General features: G+C 52.7%; 1 protein-coding gene across 1 annotated transcript; it reads right to left on the reverse strand.

Moving 5' to 3' along the window:
* Positions 1 to 1,148: 1,148 nt before the first annotated feature.
* LOC112588883 (uncharacterized) lies at positions 1,149 to 7,089 on the reverse strand. The gene is made up of 4 exons (XM_025300179.1): positions 6,888 to 7,089; positions 5,452 to 6,660; positions 4,151 to 5,148; positions 1,149 to 3,908 (listed from the first exon to the last, which is right to left on the reverse strand). Exons 1-4 carry the CDS (start codon positions 7,087 to 7,089, stop codon positions 1,149 to 1,151), a joined length of 5,169 nt encoding a protein of 1,722 aa, XP_025155964.1.
* Between the last annotated feature and the right edge of the window lie 12,687 nt (positions 7,090 to 19,776).

The raw sequence follows: 19,776 nt of genomic DNA on the forward strand, positions 1-19,776 counted from the left end.
CGGGCAGACTCCAGTCACCGGCAACTACTCGGAGTTTCCCTGTTCTCCGACACTAACACTTTCTGAGATAATCAAAAATAGGGTGGCGACCGACAGGAAAGGGTGCCGAGGGGGCAAAGCTGAAGACGAAGCGGTCAGAGGGATCAGGCGCACGGTCGGGACAGCGAGCCACCATCGCCTCGTCCCACGTCGGATCCGAACATCGCAGATCCGGGTCCGGTCACAACCTAACCTAACCTTTTTTTTTTTTTTGTTAAGGAGGGGAGATGCCTTACGCACACCCTGGGGCCCGTGCTGGGGGTGATCCCAGGGTAGTGTGGGGCTTGCACCCACTAAAACCCCCCCGGCCCACAGCGTGCTGAGTGCGGGCAGCCCGGGAAACACCATGCAAGACGGCACTTAGCCATCCGGACTCCCCGCCACACATGCGCGCCGCTACGCCCTACTTAGGTGGGAGAGCCGCACCTCTCCCTGCCTACCCCCGCCCCCCCCCCGGGTCAAACGGATGACGACCGTCGCCGTCATCCGGACCCGAAGAAGAAGCCCCCCCGAGGACAGCGACAATGACGACGAGGACCGCGACGACGACGAAGACGACGAAGATGACGAGACGGACGATCCACGACGACGACGATGACGACGACGATCACGACCGACAACGGACGATGACGACGACGGCACAGACGACGACGACGACGACGAACCCGACACCCCGGACAACGACGGCGACGAGGAAGACGAGGACAAAGGCGCGGAGCCGGGGGAGGAGGCGGACCAACTCCGGTCCTCCGATTGGGAGGTGGATGAGGGGGAAGAGCCCACGACCCAGCGGTCGGCGGCCCTCTCGCGGGCCCTCTCCGCGCTCTCCTTCGAGCCCAGCACGACCGCGGCGAATCTCGCCACGGCCGACCAGGCCCGACGGGAGCGCAGAATCTCCCGCACGACCGCTGGCAGGGACAGATCCCCGCCCATCACCCTCACCAGCTCCTCGCGCTGCACCCGCCACGACACACAGTGCTGCAGGGTGTGCTGCGCGTCGTCCCGCGCGTCTCCGCAGTGAAGACACTGCGGAGTTTGATACTTCCCGATCTTGTGTAAGAAATCCGCAAACACCCCGTGGCCCGTCAGCAACTGAGTGACGTGAAAGGTCAGGCCGCCACGATTCGGACGATCCAGCCAGAGGTTAAACTCGGAAGGATCGCGTCACGAACACGAACACTGGGCAGTCCCGGGGCCCAGAGCTGCAGAAGCCACTGCCGGCGGACCAGCAGCTCCTCCGCAGCCCGGGCCTCCGCGACCGCCTCGGACGTCCACAACCCGTACGGACGAAGGTCGCGAGCCCTCTCGTACATCCGGCGACGGGACGCCGCCGAGATGTCGACGGGCGGCATCCGAGCCAGAAGGGTCGCAGCCACGTACGACACCGTCCTGTACCCGGATACCACCCTCAACGCGATCTGCCGTTGAATACGTCTCAGGTCCACCTGGGCTCGCTGAGTTGCAGCAAAGGCTTCAACCCAAACCGGCGCCCCGTAGAGAACCACGGACATCATCACGGTTGCGTACAACCGACGCCGGGCCTCCCCGGGGCCCCGCATATTGGGCATCAGCCTGCCCAGGGCCCTCGCGATCGTCGCGACCTTCGTCCGCACGTACTCGAAGTGAAGCCTGAAAGACATGCGACTGTCCAGGATCACTCCGAGATACTTCATACTGTCACGAACCTCCACATAATCGTCCCCCACACGAACAAATACCTCCACCGGTGGAGCCCGCCCTCGGGCCCTCCTCCCGTGAAACATGGCCGCCACTGTCTTGCCCGCCGACACCCTGAGTCCCAGGCCAGCGATACTCCCCACCGTGTATGTCACCTGAAAGGTCGCACGGACCGAGGCCCATTCCACGGAGGGGCCCGCAGCCAGGACCAGGGTGTCGTCCGCGTAGCAAATGACCTCGCACCCAGGCTCGAGGCGAGCGTTGAGCACGCGGTCATATACCACATTCCAGAGGAGGGGGCCGAGGACAGACCCCTGGGGGACGCCCGCCACCACGTCACGAGACCTCACACCGCCGCCGCGGACGGGAAAATCCACCGTCCTCTCGGACAGGTAGCTCCCCACCACACGTCGGAGGTAGAGGGGGAGACCCTTCTCCCACAACGCTTGCAGGATGCGCGACCGCGGCACCGAGTTGAACGCGTTCACCACGTCCAACCCGACCGCCACTGCCGCACCCCCGCCCTGTACGGCACGAGACACAAAGTCGCGGACCCGAAGGAGGGCGTCCACCGTCGACCTACCCGCCCGAAACCCGTACTGGGAATCGGACAGGGAGGCCGACGGATGATCCGCCATCCAACGCTCCACCCGCCCCACCAGCACCCTCTCAAAGATCTTGCCGATCTCATTGAGGAGGCAGATGGGGCGGGCTCGGAGCGGCCCGGCCGGTTCCGCACCACCCTTGGGGATCAAGACGAGCCTCGCGCGCCGCCAAGCGGCTGGAAAGATGCCCTCCATGAGGCATCGATTGAATAGCCTCGTAATAATCCGGGTTAAGGCCATGGGCGCCCTCCGCCAGATACCGGCGGGTATCCCATCTGGGCCAGGAGCCGGATTGCCGGCCCTGGCCTTCCCCTTTAAGGCCTCCAGTACCTCCCCCTCGTCGCAAGCCCAGGAGGGATCCCACGCAAACTCTCGGCGAGGCTCGACCCAATCCCGTTCAGGAGGCCGCGGAAAGAGGGAATCCAGCATCTCTGCTAGCTCATCCTCTCCGAGGGTCTCCGTGAGAGCTGGCGACGACCGCCTAAGCCGTTTTAACACGAGCTTATACGGCAGCCCCCACGGGTCCTCCTCAACCGACCGAACCAGGTCCTCCCAAGCGCGGATCTTCGCGGCTATGATGGCCTTGCGAAGGTCCCGCTTGGCTAGGCGAAAGACGGCACAACACTCACAGTACATACGACTACCCCGACGTCTACATCTAGTGAAGCTACGTCGGGCCCGTAAACAGGCCCGACGCAGCCCGGCGATCTCCTCCGTCCACCAGTAGACGGAGGAAGCACGCCTACCACCACCAACCCTACAAAACCGGGACCTGGGAGCCGAGTCGTCGCAGGCACGAGCCATGGTCTGCGAGACCCAACCCGCCAGGCCCTCAGCAGTGGCCGCCTGGGCCTCCCCCGGGCCGAAGGCACACCGCTCCTCCAGCGAAGCAGTCAGGTCGTCCGGACGGAGCTTTGAGAAGTCCCAACGGGGATAGACCCCGCTGTGACCCTCTCCACCCCCCCCGGTCGACCCAGACGGCAATATGCCAAACTTTATGTAAAGGTGGTCGGAGAGAGTCTCCACTCCCTCCAACACCGACCACCCCGTAACCCTGCCCGCCAACCCGGGAGACACCCAGGAGAGATCCACCACGGATACTCCCTGCGGCCGCACGCAGGTGCTGACACCACCCACATTGAGGAGGCGGAGGTCCATCTCGGCGGCCCACTCCGAGAGAACCTCCCCTCGACGGTTCTCCCGGCGGGGATCCCAAAGCCAGGACCTGGCGTTGAAGTCCCCGCACAGGAGAACCCTGCGCCCCCGGAGGCCGGAGAGCGCCCCGCGCAGCCCGTCCAGCCGACCGAGGAAAGCCGCGATCCCCCCCCGCGGTGGAAAATACGCACTGACGGCGTAAAACTCGCCGCAGTCAGCGGCCACGAAGTCGCGGCCCCGATCGACCAAACGGCACCCGCCCGGCAATGCCCCCGGCCTCCAGAAGAGCGCGGAGCGGCCGCTCCCGCTGCCCAGCCAGTGCTGGGAGGCGGGAACGACCCGCGGCTCGGAGACGAAACAGAGGGCGGCGCCGAGGCGGGCCGCCTCCTGGACCAGCAGGTCCTGCGCCGGCAGGGAATGGTTGACATTCCCCTGCAGGAACCACACGGTTATGTCTGGCCAGGCCGAGCGGCCCCCCGAGCCGACGCCGCCCTCCCACCGCCCCCGCGCGCGGCGCACCCGGAGGAGCCGAGACGGTGGTTGCCGTCACGGCCACCCTCCGCGCACACCACGCACCAGGACGGTGATCCACAATTACGCGCGATATGCCCCGGTCGCCCGCAGTTAAAGCAGGCATCGCCCCTCTCAGAACCGGCCCGACATGCGTCCCGTACATGGCCGTATCCCCAGCACTTGAAACATTGGATGGGTCTCGCCTTCAGTAATATAACCCGGGCGGAGACCCATCCCACCCTGACACTACCCAGCCGCGCCAGCTTCAGCGCGGCGACCAGAGGGCACTGCACCCAGACCGACCCCATCCCATTGAACATTTGTCTGATGGGGCCCGTCCGAATGTCCGACACCTCGCAACCACCCTCGTCCGCCACGACTTCGGTGACCTTGCCGGTGGTCACCGAGTCGTCCAGACCGATTAAGCGCAGCTCACCCCTGGCGATGGGGCGCGTGACCGTCGCGCTATCGCCCAGTACCTCCCGTAATTTGGCCGCGAGGAGGTCGGCCCTAGCGGGGCCGTCCGGACCCGGGATCTCCAGAATCCGGCCGCCGTTAGCCGCGCGCCGGATCCTCAGAGCCTCAACCCCCAATTCATTCAGGGAGACCTCCCCCCGGGCTTTCAACAAAGCCTCCGCGTAGGAGAAGGTCTCCCCCCTTCCCTTGAGCCCAACCGCAGCCGTGCGCGGAGGCCTCCGTCCGAGTCCGGGTCCGGAAGCCCCCCTCGAAGAACTCGCGCGCCGAGATCGAGACCCCCTGTCAGCCACGGTCCCAGATTTGGCTGGGGTGCCCTTCAGAGGGGGACCCCCCCTCGCTGGGGTCGCGGGTCCCCCAGGGCCCGGCAAAACACCCGCACCGATCCCATCGGACAGCGCCTTTCGCTTGCGCCGAGCACGCCGCTTAGCGCTACGGCTCATGGACACTCGCCACGTCGCGCCGTCAGCCGGTATAGAGTCCAGGGCGGCAGAGGCCCCGGAGCCCCTGGAGATGACGCCGCCACTACCGGGAGGAAGCCTCCCGGACGGAGGCACCAGTTGGATGTCCTCGATGATTCGAGGAACACCCCTCCCAACCAAGGGCGAATCGATCACCCGATCCCCCGTCTGGACTCCGATTATTCGCGGGTTACCCGCGCCATCGAAGGCGAAACGCCGGTCTGCTGCAGCAGGAAGCCGCATCACGCCAGGGCTCGCTGCCCCGCAGGAGCATTTCGTTTGCCGAACGCGGTCGGACTCGCCGCGCCGACCCGCTAGCGAAGGGGGGGGGACCCCAACACCGGGAGCCCCCGCATGGGTGGCCACGGCAGCCGATCCCAGCGCTTTCGTAAATGCGCCGCTACCCGACTCCGCGCACGCACCCGCAGCCACGCTCGTATGCTCCGTGTCGCTCGCATATCTATTCGCTCGCCCCCGCGCTCGCCCTCCAGCGCGGGCTTTCCCCGCGTTCCCGTTGTTCGTCGTACCTAACAGGGCAGACACGTCGGGCTCCACCACAACACTCTCAGCGACTCCCCTTAACGAGGGCAAGCTAAAGCCCGAGACCACCGATCCGGGTCGACCTCCGGACGCAACGGAGGCCCGTACACCGGAGTCGCAGTTCTGCGCCGCCTCCAACTTTGCCAGGCGATCCTCCAAGCCCCGGACCCGCCTCTGCAGCTGCAGCTCCCTATCCCTGGTCTTATCTCGGTCCTCTTTGACATCCCGCAGCTGGCGCCTCAGCCACATGAGGTCACCTTTCTGCTCCACTCTGTGGGCCAGGTCCCGGACTATCTCGGTCACAACAGCGATCTGGATCCTCATCTTACCGCTGACACCACCCTGGAGATTCTTGCTCCGGGACCTTAAATCCTCCAGGAGCCCCAGTTTATCAAGGCCCAGGGATAGGAGGGTTGTCGATTGGGCTCCGCGAATGGCCAGCAGCTCCGTATCCAGCTTCGGCAGCTCGGCCAGCTCCTCTTCTTCCTCTTCCGTGCCCTTCTCCTGCTCCCTCTTCTTCACCGCTCTGGTTATTCTCCTAACCAGGGGGGAATGCGACCCGTCAGGAGTCTCAGTGAGGTCCACAGACGGGTCGGGATGGCTGTCTCCCGTCCCGGGCTCCGGGGAAGAATTTACGCATTTGGCCTTCTTCTTTGGCCGTGAAGTAGTTGCCAATGCCTCCGCGGAGGTCGGTGATCTCTTCTTAAACTTCCCCTGCTTGTCCCTCTCGCGCAGGGCACGCGTTTTGCGTTGAGGCGACAGTCGGGGCGGCGATGGGGCCAAGCCAATCACGATTAACGAGTCCTCGGAGTCAGACGTTATGCGACGCGGGGGTCCCCTCCCCGAGGGCTTGATGGCCAAATCCTCTTCTTCTTCTCCCCCGTCATCGCTCCCCTCTTCCACGAGACTTATCAGGTGTTCCCCCACCGCCTCGGGAGAAGGTGACACAATCTCCCTTAGAGGTCTTTTGTTCCTCCGAGGTTTGGGTGTATCGCCGCTGTTCGGGCCCCCAGGAGGGTTCTCCTCGCTTGGCACCGCAGTCGCCGACACCTCGAAGGAGCCACTCCGACCCATAGACGGGGTGGTCATGGGGCTCTCCAATACCGGAGGGTCCATAACCAGACCCACGTCAGCGGGTTCTCCCAGGTCATTGGTGTCCAGAGCCTCGGTCCGCATCGACTCGTCCCACCCTTCCTCTTGCGAGAGGACACGATCGTCCACTCGTCCCGATCCCGCCCAGCAGCCGTCACGCGCCGCGAAAGAGGCGGGGGGAGAAAGGGCCCGCTGCTCGCAGCTGCGGCCGCTGAAGGAGGAAATATCCTCTCCAGCCACCGCCCAATGCGAGCGATCTCAGCCTTGAGGCCCCGAACCTGGACTTCGAGAGCCTCGAGGCGTCGACCCGGCCTCTCCTCCCCCTTTATACCTTTATAATAGGCGGTCAGAGCCTCCTCGACATTCCTGAGGGAGACGCTGGCCATCTCGTTCAGACCATCGAGGGGTCTACCGGTGTAGCCCCTCGAAGTCCTTCTACCCGGCTCGACCCGAAGCTCCCGAAGGTAGTTGATACCCTCGAGAGCATCGGCAGCCAAGACGCGATCCAGCCCAGGAATAGGGGGTCTCCGCATAGGCGGAATACCCCACTGGTGCCGACGCGACCCCTTCCCGGTACGTCCCTCCCTGGCACGATCCTCGCGCGCGGGTAGGGGGGGACCTCCCGCCGTCACAGGGACGTCATAGACCCCGGGCGGCGGGAACTCCTCCCCTGGGAAGTGCCTCCTCCACAATTGTGAGGGGGAAGTCTCGCCGAGCGGCGACCCACCCTCACGGAGACGCGAGGTTACCCCCCCCGCCGGCATGAGACGGGCCGGCACAATGCCCGCCCCCGTCGGCGAGGAGCGCAACCTCCCGCCATGCCACGACTCGTAGACGGACGTGTCCGCCTTCTTCTTCCGCTTTTTCCGCACCCTTGAAGCGATCGGGGACGAGTCGGAAGACCGACTCGAACCAGGTCCCTCCTCAGGTGCCACCCTCCGGGCGATAGCATATTCGGGTGGCGCGCCCGCCTGGCACGCGCCACCTTGCCCGTCGCTTGATGTCGACGGGGGAGGGCCGGGACAGCACATCTCCACCCGCCGTTCCCCGGCTCCGAGCACCGGGGTCTTTGCTCCTTTCTTGGACATTACACCATATATGTCGGGGTTTTACGAGCCCCGACACACTCGGGTTTTTGCTCGAGGTTTTCCTTCCTCTAGACCGGTTGCCTACCAAGGCTAACGAGCCCGGTCCGCCCGCGCTGTGGGGACCTTTGGGTTGCATAAATGCAACCCTCCAGTCCCAGAAACAACTCCGAGAGGCAGCTGCCCATCTCGGAGCGTGTATAGGACGCTCTTAGCTAGTGATCCTCCCCACTCGGCCCTCCCTTCGGTAGGACCGAAGGTACTACCCAAGTGGATCATTGGTACACCAGGACCCCTTCACCACGATAAGGTGGCGCCCCGCGAAGGAGAACCTAACCTAACCTAACCTAACCTAACCTAACCTAACCTAACCTAACCTAACCATACTAACCTAACCTAACTAACCAAACCGAAACTATTAGTTAGTACCTGACCAACCGCTAGAGATTAATTCGATCCTAACCAACCATCCGAATATCAATAAGATGCCATATTGGGCCTAACCATCCATACAAATATTGTCTGCATACCATCTAGGTCATAAACAACGATCCGAATATAGTCTGATAACCATGTAGGACCTGACTAGCCATTAGAGTATCAGCTGAATTACCATTTAGGACCTGACTAGCCATTCGAGTATCAGCTGAGTTCCATATAGGTCCTGACCAACCATTGGAACATCGTTCGATTACCATCTAGGATCTAACCAGCCATCGGGATATCTCCGAGGTACCATCTAGGTCCTGACCTACTACCAAAAGAGGTGATACCATCCGGGAGCCACATAGGAACGCCATCGAGGTTACGGGACAAGTCCACCAAGGCAGACCAATTAGAGGACCACAAAGGAGACCACATAGGATCATAAGAAGAATCCCGTATAAGTCGCCGCATAGGTCCATGTAGGCTGACCACTTAGGGAACCAATTAAGACCATAAGAGCCACATAGGTAGTCGATCTAGCGAGGTGCCACATAGGTACCACTTTAGGACCATATAGGTTAAATTTAAATTATTTATATATTATTGATGTGCGCCTTGTTCCTAATATAGTGACATAGGAATTTTTATTATTTACAGGTTGAGTTGTGTTTTAGCCACAATTTGAAAAACGTACTTTTGCGCATATATACCTCGTCCGATGAGGTATCCGTCGCCGCGAGCCGATTTGTTATATTGTTTTTAGTTTAAGAATTATAAAGAATTTTGTGTTTTGTATAAAAGCGGGCGACGCATCATGATAGCTACGGTCCTGACGCGAGCATGACAAAGACGAGTACAGTGCGTGCCGCGTCCGACTATAGAGCGGACGTGCGGACAAAGGAGGCGCGTAGTGGGGATAACGGCCCGGGAGGTCTGCGTGCAACGGACAGGCACGGGCAAGTTTAGTCGCTGCAGGAACTCCAAGGAGTACACACACGTGTGTCGCGCGAGATTAACACGTGCAATAAATTGCGTTATAAGTAGCAAGAGATAAAGAGAGAGGTACCCGTACGCGTCGGTAGTGATAAGTGTAGTGTTTGCAACCCAGCTCGGGCCCATTATAGCCGGATTTACCGGAGAGTCCAGGGGAAGTTCGAACGGTCACTGCGTAGGGCGTGGTCGAAGGGTAACCCGCTGGTTTCCAGACGGCGCAGAGATTCTGCGAGCGGTAAGTCGCATTCACAAATTACGCGACCGCATTAATACACCAGTGATATTCCGACGTGCTACGGGAGATTTTTTACCAAGTTTCACCATAAATAAGTGAATAAGACCATATAGGTCACCGCGGCGGTGAACGCGGTTTGCTTATAAAGATAACGCGGCGCAGCTCAATTCCGACGAGTACGTGACCCGGGAAAGAACTAATTTATCCCGCGAAGAAAAGGGCGACCGTCGTTAAATACGAAGAAAGGTTCGATAAATACGTCTTACACCATACGACCACATAGGTCAGCGCGAAGGGCGTGGCCCACGATAACCGACGTAGCTCAAATATAAAGATAATTATTATTGCGATTAGCCTGTAAGGTTTTTGATTGTATTTTATAAATATACATATATATATATTGTTCATTTCATAATTATTTCATGTGTATGTGTAAACCTTTCACCCATCCACCGACCGTACGATTCCATAGAGGTTCCGACTGTAATAAAGAATCGTTCAGTGACCATCAGTTCTCAAAGTATATCCATAGAGGCCGGTCAGGAACCATCGCGATCTTTTCGCGGACCTTTTCAGGGATACCATACTGGTTGGAGAACCAGCCACCTAGGAGTAGGACCACCAAGGTACCGAAACACTCCTCAGAAGGAACCCATCTAGGAGGACCATACAGGTAACACTAACCGATCCAAGGAGGACACCATCGAGGCTCCGAATAGAAGCCATCCAGGTACCATACCAAGTAGGCTACCATCGAAGGAAATGACGGATACAGGCCTATATGGCACTTAGGCACCAAACCATCAGGTACCATAACCATCCTGGATACCATCAAGGAGCCATACAGGAGGACCATACGGGTACCGCATAGGCACCATATAGGTAGGTCATACCATATAGGAGAAGGTCCAATTATTTTAGGTCACTCGCGACCCGGTCACAACCTAACCATACTAACCTAACCTAACCTAACCTAACCTAACCTAACCTTCATCCGTCGATATCTCCGCTTCTACTGGGAGTAGAGAGTCGTCCATGTAGTCCAAAATGTAGGGTTTTGAAAGGGCTTTAATTTGGTACCAGTCCGAAGCCTGTATCTCTAACCGTTTAGGAGATTTCGAAGGTTAAAATTTCCAACCATTCTCCGTCGATATCTCCGCTTCCACTGGGAGTAGAGAGTCGTCCATGTAGTCCAACATGTAGGGTTTTGAAAGGGCTTTAATTTGGTACCAGTCCGAAGCCTGTATCTCTAATCGTTTAGGAGATATCGAAGGTTAAAATTTCCAGCCTTTCTCTATCGATATCCAGCCTTCATCCGTCGATATCTCCGCTTCTACTGGGAGTAGAGAGTCGTCCATGTAGTCCAAAATGTAGGGTTTTGAAAGGGCTTTAATTTGGTACCAGTCCGAAGCCTGTATCTCTAACCGTTTAGGAGAAATCGAAGGTTAAAGTTTTACAGCCTTTCTTCATCGATATCCAGCTTTCATCCGTCGATATCTCCGCTTCTACTGGGAGTAGAGAGTCGTCCATGTAGTCCAAATGTAGGGTTTTGAAAGGCTTTAATTGGTACCAGTCCGAAGCTGTATCTCTAACCGTTTAGGAGATATCGAAGGTTAAAGTTTTCCATCCTTTCTTCCGTCGATATCTCCGCTTCTACTGGGAGTAGAGAGTCGTCCATGTAGTCCAAAATGTAGGGTTTTGAAAGGCTTTAATTGGTACCAGTCCGAAGCCTGTATCTCTAACCGGATATCGAAGGTTAAAGTTTTCCAACCTTCCGTCGATATCTCCGCTTCCACTGGGAGTAGAGAGTCGTCCATGTAGTCCAAAATGTAGGGTTTGAAAGGGCTTTAATTTGGTACCAGTCCGAAGCCTGTATCTCTAACCTTTAGGAGATATCGAAGGTTAAAATTTTCCAACCTTCTCCGTCGATATCTCCGCTTCTACTGGGAGTAGAGAGTCGTCCATGTAGTCCAAAATGTAGGGTTTTGAAAGGGCTTTAATTTGGTACCAGTCCGAAGCCTGTATCTCTAACCGTTTAGGAGATATCGAAGGTTAAAGTTTTCCAGCCTTTCTCTATCGATATCCAGCCTTCATCCGTCGATATCTCCGCTTCTACTGGGAGTAGAGAGTCAGTCCATGTAGTCCAAAATGTAGGGTTTTGAAAGGGCTTTAATTTGGTACCAGTCCGAAGCCTGTATCTCTAACCGTTTAGGAGATATCGAAGGTTAAAGTTTTCAGTTTCTCATCGATATCCAGCTTTCTCCGTCGATATCTCCGCTTCTACTGGGAGTAGAGAGTCGTCCATGTAGTCCAAAATGTAGGGTTTTGAAAGGGCTTTAATTTGGTACCAGTCCGAAGCCTGTATCTCTAACCGTTTAGGAGATATCGAAGGTTAAAATTTTCCAGACTTTCTCTATCGATATCCAGCCTTCATCCGTCGATATCTCCGCTTCTACTGGGAGTAGAGAGTCGTCCATGTAGTCCAAAATGTAGGGTTTTGAAAGGGCTTTAATTTGGTACCAGTCCGAAGCCTGTATCTCTAACCGTTTAGGAGATATCGAAGGTTAAAATTTTCTAGCTTTCTTATCATATCCAGCTTTCATCCGTCGATATCTCCGCTTCTACTGGGAGTAGAGAGTCGTCCATGTAGTCCAAATGTAGGGTTTTGAAAGGCTTTAATTTGGTACCAGTCCGAAGCCTGTATCTCTAACCGTTTAGGAGATATCGAAGGTTAAAGTTTACAGCCTTTCTCCATCGATATCCAGCTTTCATCCGTCGATATCTCCGCTTCTACTGGGAGTAGAGAGTCGTCCATGTAGTCCAAAATGTAGGGTTTTGAAAGGGCTTTAATTTGGTACCAGTCCGAAGCCTGTATCTCTAACCGTTTAGGAGATATCGAAGGTTAAAGTTTCAGTTTTCCGATATCCACTTCTCCGTCGATATCTCCGCTTCCACTGGGAGTAGAGAGTCGTCCATGTAGTCCAAAATGTAGGGTTTTGAAAGGGCTTTAATTTGGTACCAGTCCGAAGCCTGTATCTCTAACCGTTTAGGAGATATCGAAGGTTAAAGTTTTCCATTTCTCTACGATATCCAGCCTTCATCGTCGATATCTCCGCTTCTACTGGGAGTAGAGAGTCGTCCATGTAGTCCAAAATGTAGGGTTTTGAAAGGGCTTTAATTTGGTACCAGTCCGAAGCCTGTATCTCTAACCGTTTAGGAGATATCGAAGGTTAAAGTTTCCATTTCCTATCGATATCCACTTCATCCGTCGATATCTCCGCTTCTACTGGGAGTAGAGAGTCGTCCATGTAGTCCAAAATGTAGGGTTTTGAAAGGGCTTTAATTTGGTACCAGTCCGAAGCCTGTATCTCTAACCGTTTAGGAGATATCGAAGGTTAAAGATTTTCCAACCTTTCTCCGTCGATATCTCCGCTTCCACTGGGAGTAGAGAGTCGTCCATGTAGTCCAAAATGTAGGGTTTTGAAAGGGCTTTAATTTGGTACCAGTCCGAAGCCTGTATCTCTAACCGTTTAGGAGATATCGAAGGTTAAAGTTTTCCAGCCTTTCTCCATCGATATCCAGCCTTCATCCGTCGATATCTCCGCTTCTACTGGAGTAGAGAGTCGTCCATGTAGTCCAAAATGTAGGGTTTTGAAAGGGCTTTAATTTGGTACCAGTCCGAAGCCTGTATCTCTAACCGTTTAGGAGATATCGAAGGTTAAAGTTTTCCAACCTTTCTCCGTCGATATCTCCGCTTCACTGGGAGTAGAGAGTCGTCCATGTAGTCCAAAATGTAGGGTTTTGAAAGGGCTTTAATTTGGTACCAGTCCGAAGCCTGTATCTCTAACCGTTTAGGAGATATCGAAGGTTAAAGTTTTCCAGCCTTTCTCTATCGATATCCACTTCTCCGTCGATATCTCCGCTTCTACTGGGAGTAGAGAGTCGTCCATGTAGTCCAAAATGTAGGGTTTTGAAAGGGCTTTAATTTGGTACCAGTCCGAAGCCTGTATCTCTAACCGTTTAGGAGATATCGAAGGTTAAAGTTTTCCAACCTTTCTTCCGTCGATATCTCCGCTTTCACTGGGAGTAGAGAGTCGTCCATGTAGTCCAAAATGTAGGGTTTTGAAAGGGCTTTAATTTGGTACCAGTCCGAAGCCTGTATCTCTAACCGTTTAGGAGATATCGAAGGTTAAAGTTTTCCAGCCTTTCTCCATCGATATCCACCTTCTCCGTCGATATCTCCGCTTCCACTGGGAGTAGAGAGTCGTCCATGTAGTCCAAAATGTAGGGTTTTGAAAGGGCTTTAATTTGGTACCAGTCCGAAGCCTGTATCTCTAACCGTTTAGGAGATATCGAAGGTTAAAGTTTTCCAGCCTTTCTCATCGATATCCAGCCTTCATCCGTCGATATCTCCGCTTCTACTGGGAGTAGAGAGTCGTCCATGTAGTCCAAAATGTAGGGTTTTGAAAGGGCTTTAATTTGGTACCAGTCCGAAGCCTGTATCTCTAACCGTTTAGGAGATATCGAAGGTTAAAGTTTTCAGCCTTTCTATCGATATCCAGCCTTCATCCGTCGATATCTCCGCTTCCACTGGGAGTAGAGAGTCGTCCATGTAGTCCAAAATGTAGGGTTTTGAAAGGGCTTTAATTTGGTACCAGTCCGAAGCCTGTATCTCTAACCGTTTAGGAGATATCGAAGGTTAAAGTTTTCAGCCTTTCTCTATCGATATCCAGCCTTCATCCGTCGATATCTCCGCTTCTACTGGGAGTAGAGAGTCGTCCATGTAGTCCAAAATGTAGGGTTTTGAAAGGGCTTTAATTTGGTACCAGTCCGAAGCCTGTATCTCTAACCGTTTAGGAGATATCGAAGGTTAAATTTTCCAGCCTTTCTCCATTCGCCTATCGTCGATATCTCCGCTTCTACTGGGAGTAGAGAGTCGTCCATGTAGTCCAAAATGTAGGGTTTTGAAAGGGCTTTAATTTGGTACCAGTCCGAAGCCTGTATCTCTAACCGTTTAGGAGATATCGAAGGTTAAAGTTTCCAGCCTTTCTATCGATATCCAGCCTTCATCCGTCGATATCTCCGCTTCTACTGGGAGTAGAGAGTCGTCCATGTAGTCCAAAATGTAGGGTTTTGAAAGGGCTTTAATTTGGTACCAGTCCGAAGCCTGTATCTCTAACCGTTTAGGAGATATCGAAGGTTAAAGTTTTCCAGCCTTTCCTATCGATATCCAGCCTTCATCCGTCGATATCTCCGCTTCTACTGGGAGTAGAGAGTCGTCCATGTAGTCCAAAATGTAGGGTTTTGAAAGGGCTTTAATTTGGTACCAGTCCGAAGCCTGTATCTCTAACCGTTTAGGAGATATCGAAGGTTAAAGTTTTCCAGCCTTTCTCTATCGATATCAGCCTTCATCCGTCGATATCTCCGCTTCTACTGGGAGTAGAGAGTCGTCCATGTAGTCCAAAATGTAGGGTTTTGAAAGGGCTTTAATTTGGTACCAGTCCGAAGCCTGTATCTCTAACCGTTTAGGAGATATCGAAGGTTAAATTTCACTTTCTATCGATATCAGCCTTCATCCGTCGATATCTCCGCTTCCACTGGGAGTAGAGAGTCGTCCATGTAGTCCAAAATGTAGGGTTTTGAAAGGGCTTTAATTTGGTACCAGTCCGAAGCCTGTATCTCTAACCGTTTAGGAGATATCGAAGGTTAAAGTTCAGTTTCTATCGAACCTTTCTCCGTCGATATCTCCGCTTCCACTGGGAGTAGAGAGTCGTCCATGTAGTCCAAAATGTAGGGTTTTGAAAGGGCTTTAATTTGGTACCAGTCCGAAGCCTGTATCTCTAACCGTTTAGGAGATATCGAAGGTTAAAGTTTTCCAGCCTTTCTCTCGATATCGCCTTCTCGCGATATCTCCGCTTCTACTGGGAGTAGAGAGTCGTCCATGTAGTCCAAAATGTAGGGTTTTGAAAGGGCTTTAATTTGGTACCAGTCCGAAGCCTGTATCTCTAACCGTTTAGGAGATATCGAAGGTTAAAGTTTTCCAGCCTTTCTCTATCGATATCCAGCCTTCATCCGTCGATATCTCCGCTTCTACTGGGAGTAGAGAGTCGTCCATGTAGTCCAAAATGTAGGGTTTTGAAAGGGCTTTAATTTGGTACCAGTCCGAAGCCTGTATCTCTAACCGTTTAGGAGATATCGAAGGTTAAAGTTTTCAGCCTTTCTCATCGATATCCACTTCATCCGTCGATATCTCCGCTTCTACTGGGAGTAGAGAGTCGTCCATGTAGTCCAAAATGTAGGGTTTTGAAAGGGCTTTAATTTGGTACCAGTCCGAAGCCTGTATCTCTAACCGTTTAGGAGATATCGAAGGTTAAAGTTTTCCAGCCTTTCTCCATCGATATCCAGCCTTCATCCGTCGATATCTCCGCTTCTACTGGGAGTAGAGAGTCGTCCATGTAGTCCAAAATGTAGGGTTTTGAAAGGGCTTTAATTTGGTACCAGTCCGAAGCCTGTATCTCTAACCGTTTAGGAGATATCGAAGGTTAAAGTTTTCCAGCCTTTCTCTATCGATATCAGCCTTCATCCGTCGATATCTCCGCTTCTACTGGGAGTAGAGAGTCGTCCATGTAGTCCAAAATGTAGGGTTTTGAAAGGGCTTTAATTTGGTACCAGTCCGAAGCCTGTATCTCTAACCGTTTAGGAGATATCGAAGGTTAAAGTTTTCCAACCTTTCTCCGTCGATATCTCCGCTTCCACTGGGAGTAGAGAGTCGTCCATGTAGTCCAAAATGTAGGGTTTTGAAAGGGCTTTAATTTGGTACCAGTCCGAAGCCTGTATCTCTAACCGTTTAGGAGATATCGAAGGTTAAAGTTTTCCAGCCTTCTCATCATATCCACCTCTCCGTCGATATCTCCGCTTCACTGGGAGTAGAGAGTCGTCCATGTAGTCCAAAATGTAGGGTTTTGAAAGGGCTTTAATTTGGTACCAGTCCGAAGCCTGTATCTCTAACCGTTTAGGAGATATCGAAGGTTAAAGAGCTTTCTCATCATCCACTTTCTCCGTCGATATCTCCGCTTCCACTGGGAGTAGAGAGTCGTCCATGTAGTCCAAAATGTAGGGTTTTGAAAGGGCTTTAATTTGGTACCAGTCCGAAGCCTGTATCTCTAACCGTTTAGGAGATATCGAAGGTTAAAGTTTTCCAGCCTTTCTCTCGATATCCACTTCTCCGTCGATATCTCCGCTTCACTGGGAGTAGAGAGTCGTCCATGTAGTCCAAAATGTAGGGTTTTGAAAGGGCTTTAATTTGGTACCAGTCCGAAGCCTGTATCTCTAACCGTTTAGGAGATATCGAAGGTTAAAGTTTTCCAGCCTTTCCATCGATATCCAACTTCTCCGTCGATATCTCCGCTTCCACTGGGAGTAGAGAGTCGTCCATGTAGTCCAAAATGTAGGGTTTTGAAAGGGCTTTAATTTGGTACCAGTCCGAAGCCTGTATCTCTAACCGTTTAGGAGATATCGAAGGTTAAAGTTTTACAGCCTTTCTCCATCGATATCCAACCTTTCTCCGTCGATATCTCCGCTTCCACTGGGAGTAGAGAGTCGTCCATGTAGTCCAAAATGTAGGGTTTTGAAAGGGCTTTAATTTGGTACCAGTCCGAAGCCTGTATCTCTAACCGTTTAGGAGATATCGAAGGTTAAAGTTTTCCAACCTTTCTCCGTCGATATCTCCGCTTCCACTGGGAGTAGAGAGTCGTCCATGTAGTCCAAAATGTAGGGTTTTGAAAGGGCTTTAATTTGGTACCAGTCCGAAGCCTGTATCTCTAACCGTTTAGGAGATATCGAAGGTTAAAGTTTTCCAACCTTTCTCCGTCGATATCTCCGCTTCTACTGGGAGTAGAGAGTCGTCCATGTAGTCCAAAATGTAGGGTTTTGAAAGGGCTTTAATTTGGTACCAGTCCGAAGCCTGTATCTCTAACCGTTTAGGAGATATCGAAGGTTAAAGTTTTCCATCAATCCTTCTTCCGTCGATATCTCCGCTTCCACTGGGAGTAGAGAGTCGTCCATGTAGTCCAAAATGTAGGGTTTTGAAAGGGCTTTAATTTGGTACCAGTCCGAAGCCTGTATCTCTAACCGTTTAGGAGATATCGAAGGTTAAAGTTTTCCAGCCTTTCTCTATCGATATCCAGCTTCATCCGTCGATATCTCCGCTTCTACTGGGAGTAGAGAGTCGTCCATGTAGTCCAAAATGTAGGGTTTTGAAAGGGCTTTAATTTGGTACCAGTCCGAAGCCTGTATCTCTAACCGTTTAGGAGATATCGAAGGTTAAAGTTTTCCAGCCTTTCTCCATCGATATCCAGCCTTCATCCGTCGATATCTCCGCTTCTACTGGGAGTAGAGAGTCGTCCATGTAGTCCAAAATGTAGGGTTTTGAAAGGGCTTTAATTTGGTACCAGTCCGAAGCCTGTATCTCTAACCGTTTAGGAGATATCGAAGGTTAAAGTTTTCCAGCCTTTCTCTATCGATATCCAGCCTTCATCCGTCGATATCTCCGCTTCTACTGGGAGTAGAGAGTCGTCCATGTAGTCCAAAATGTAGGGTTTTGAAAGGGCTTTAATTTGGTACCAGTCCGAAGCCTGTATCTCTAACCGTTTAGGAGATATCGAAGGTTAAAGATTTCTCATCGATATCCACCCTTTCTCCGTCGATATCTCCGCTTCCACTGGGAGTAGAGAGTCGTCCATGTAGTCCAAAATGTAGGGTTTTGAAAGGGCTTTAATTTGGTACCAGTCCGAAGCCTGTATCTCTAACCGTTTAGGAGATATCGAAGGTTAAAGTTTTCCAGCCTTTCTCTATCGATATCCAGCTTCATCCGTCGATATCTCCGCTTCTACTGGGAGTAGAGAGTCGTCCATGTAGTCCAAAATGTAGGGTTTTGAAAGGGCTTTAATTTGGTACCAGTCCGAAGCCTGTATCTCTAACCGTTTAGGAGATATCGAAGGTTAAAGTTTTCCAGCTTTCTCATCGATACCAGCTTCATCCGTCGATATCTCCGCTTCTACTGGGAGTAGAGAGTCGTCCATGTAGTCCAAAATGTAGGGTTTTGAAAGGGCTTTAATTTGGTACCAGTCCGAAGCCTGTATCTCTAACCGTTTAGGAGATATCGAAGGTTAAAGTTTTCCAGCTTTCTCTATCGATATCCAGCCTTCATCCGTCGATATCTCCGCTTCTACTGGGAGTAGAGAGTCGTCCATGTAGTCCAAAATGTAGGGTTTTGAAAGGGCTTTAATTTGGTACCAGTCCGAAGCCTGTATCTCTAACCGTTTAGGAGATATCGAAGGTTAAAGTTTTCCAGCCTTCCCTATCGATATCCAGCCTTCTCCGTCGATATCTCCGCTTCCACTGGGAGTAGAGAGTCGTCCATGTAGTCCAAAATGTAGGGTTTTGAAAGGGCTTTAATTTGGTACCAGTCCGAAGCCTGTATCTCTAACCGTTTAGGAGATATCGAAGGTTAAAGTTTTCCAACATTTCTCCGTCGATATCTCCGCTTCCACTGGGAGTAGAGAGTCCGTCCATGTAGTCCAAAATGTAGGGTTTTGAAGGGCTTTAATTTGGTACCAGTCCGAAGCCTGTATCTCTAACCGTTTAGGAGATATCGAAGGTTAAAGTTTTCCAACCTTTCTATCGTCCCCCCGTCGATATCTCCGCTTCCACTGGGAGTAGAGAGTCGTCCATGTAGTCCAAAATGTAGGGTTTTGAAAGGGCTTTAATTTGGTACCAGTCCGAAGCCTGTATCTCTAACCGTTTAGGAGATATCGAAGGTTAAAGTTTTCCAGCCTTTCTCCATCGATATCCAGCTTTCATCCGTCGATATCTCCGCTTCTACTGGGAGTAGAGAGTCGTCCATGTAGTCCAAAATGTAGGGTTTTGAAAGGGCTTTAATTTGGTACCAGTCCGAAGCCTGTATCTCTAACCGTTTAGGAGATATCGAAGGTTAAAGTTTTCCAGCCATTCCTATCGATATCCAGCCTTCATCCGTCGATATCTCCGCTTCCACTGGGAGTAGAGAGTCGTCCATGTAGTCCAAAATGTAGGGTTTTGAAAGGGCTTTAATTTGGTACCAGTCCGAAGCCTGTATCTCTAACCGTTTAGGAGATATCGAAGGTTAAAGTTTTCCAGCCTTTCTCCATCGATATCCAGCCTTCATCCGTCGATATCTCCGCTTCTACTGGGAGTAGAGAGTCGTCCATGTAGTCCAAAATGTAGGGTTTTGAAAGGGCTTTAATTTGGTACCAGTCCGAAGCCTGTATCTCTAACCGTTTAGGAGATATCGAAGGTTAAAGTTTTACAGCCTTTCTCCATCGATATCCAGCTTTCATCCGTCGATATCTCCGCTTCTACTGGGAGTAGAGAGTCGTCCATGTAGTCCAAAATGTAGGGTTTTGAAAGGGCTTAATTTGGTACCAGTCCGAAGCCTGTATCTC

Source organism: Harpegnathos saltator, unplaced genomic scaffold, assembly GCF_003227715.2.
Source record: "Harpegnathos saltator strain DR-91 unplaced genomic scaffold, Hsal_v8.6 scaffold33, whole genome shotgun sequence".
In the NCBI taxonomy this organism is placed as follows: Eukaryota; Metazoa; Arthropoda; class Insecta; order Hymenoptera; family Formicidae; genus Harpegnathos; species Harpegnathos saltator.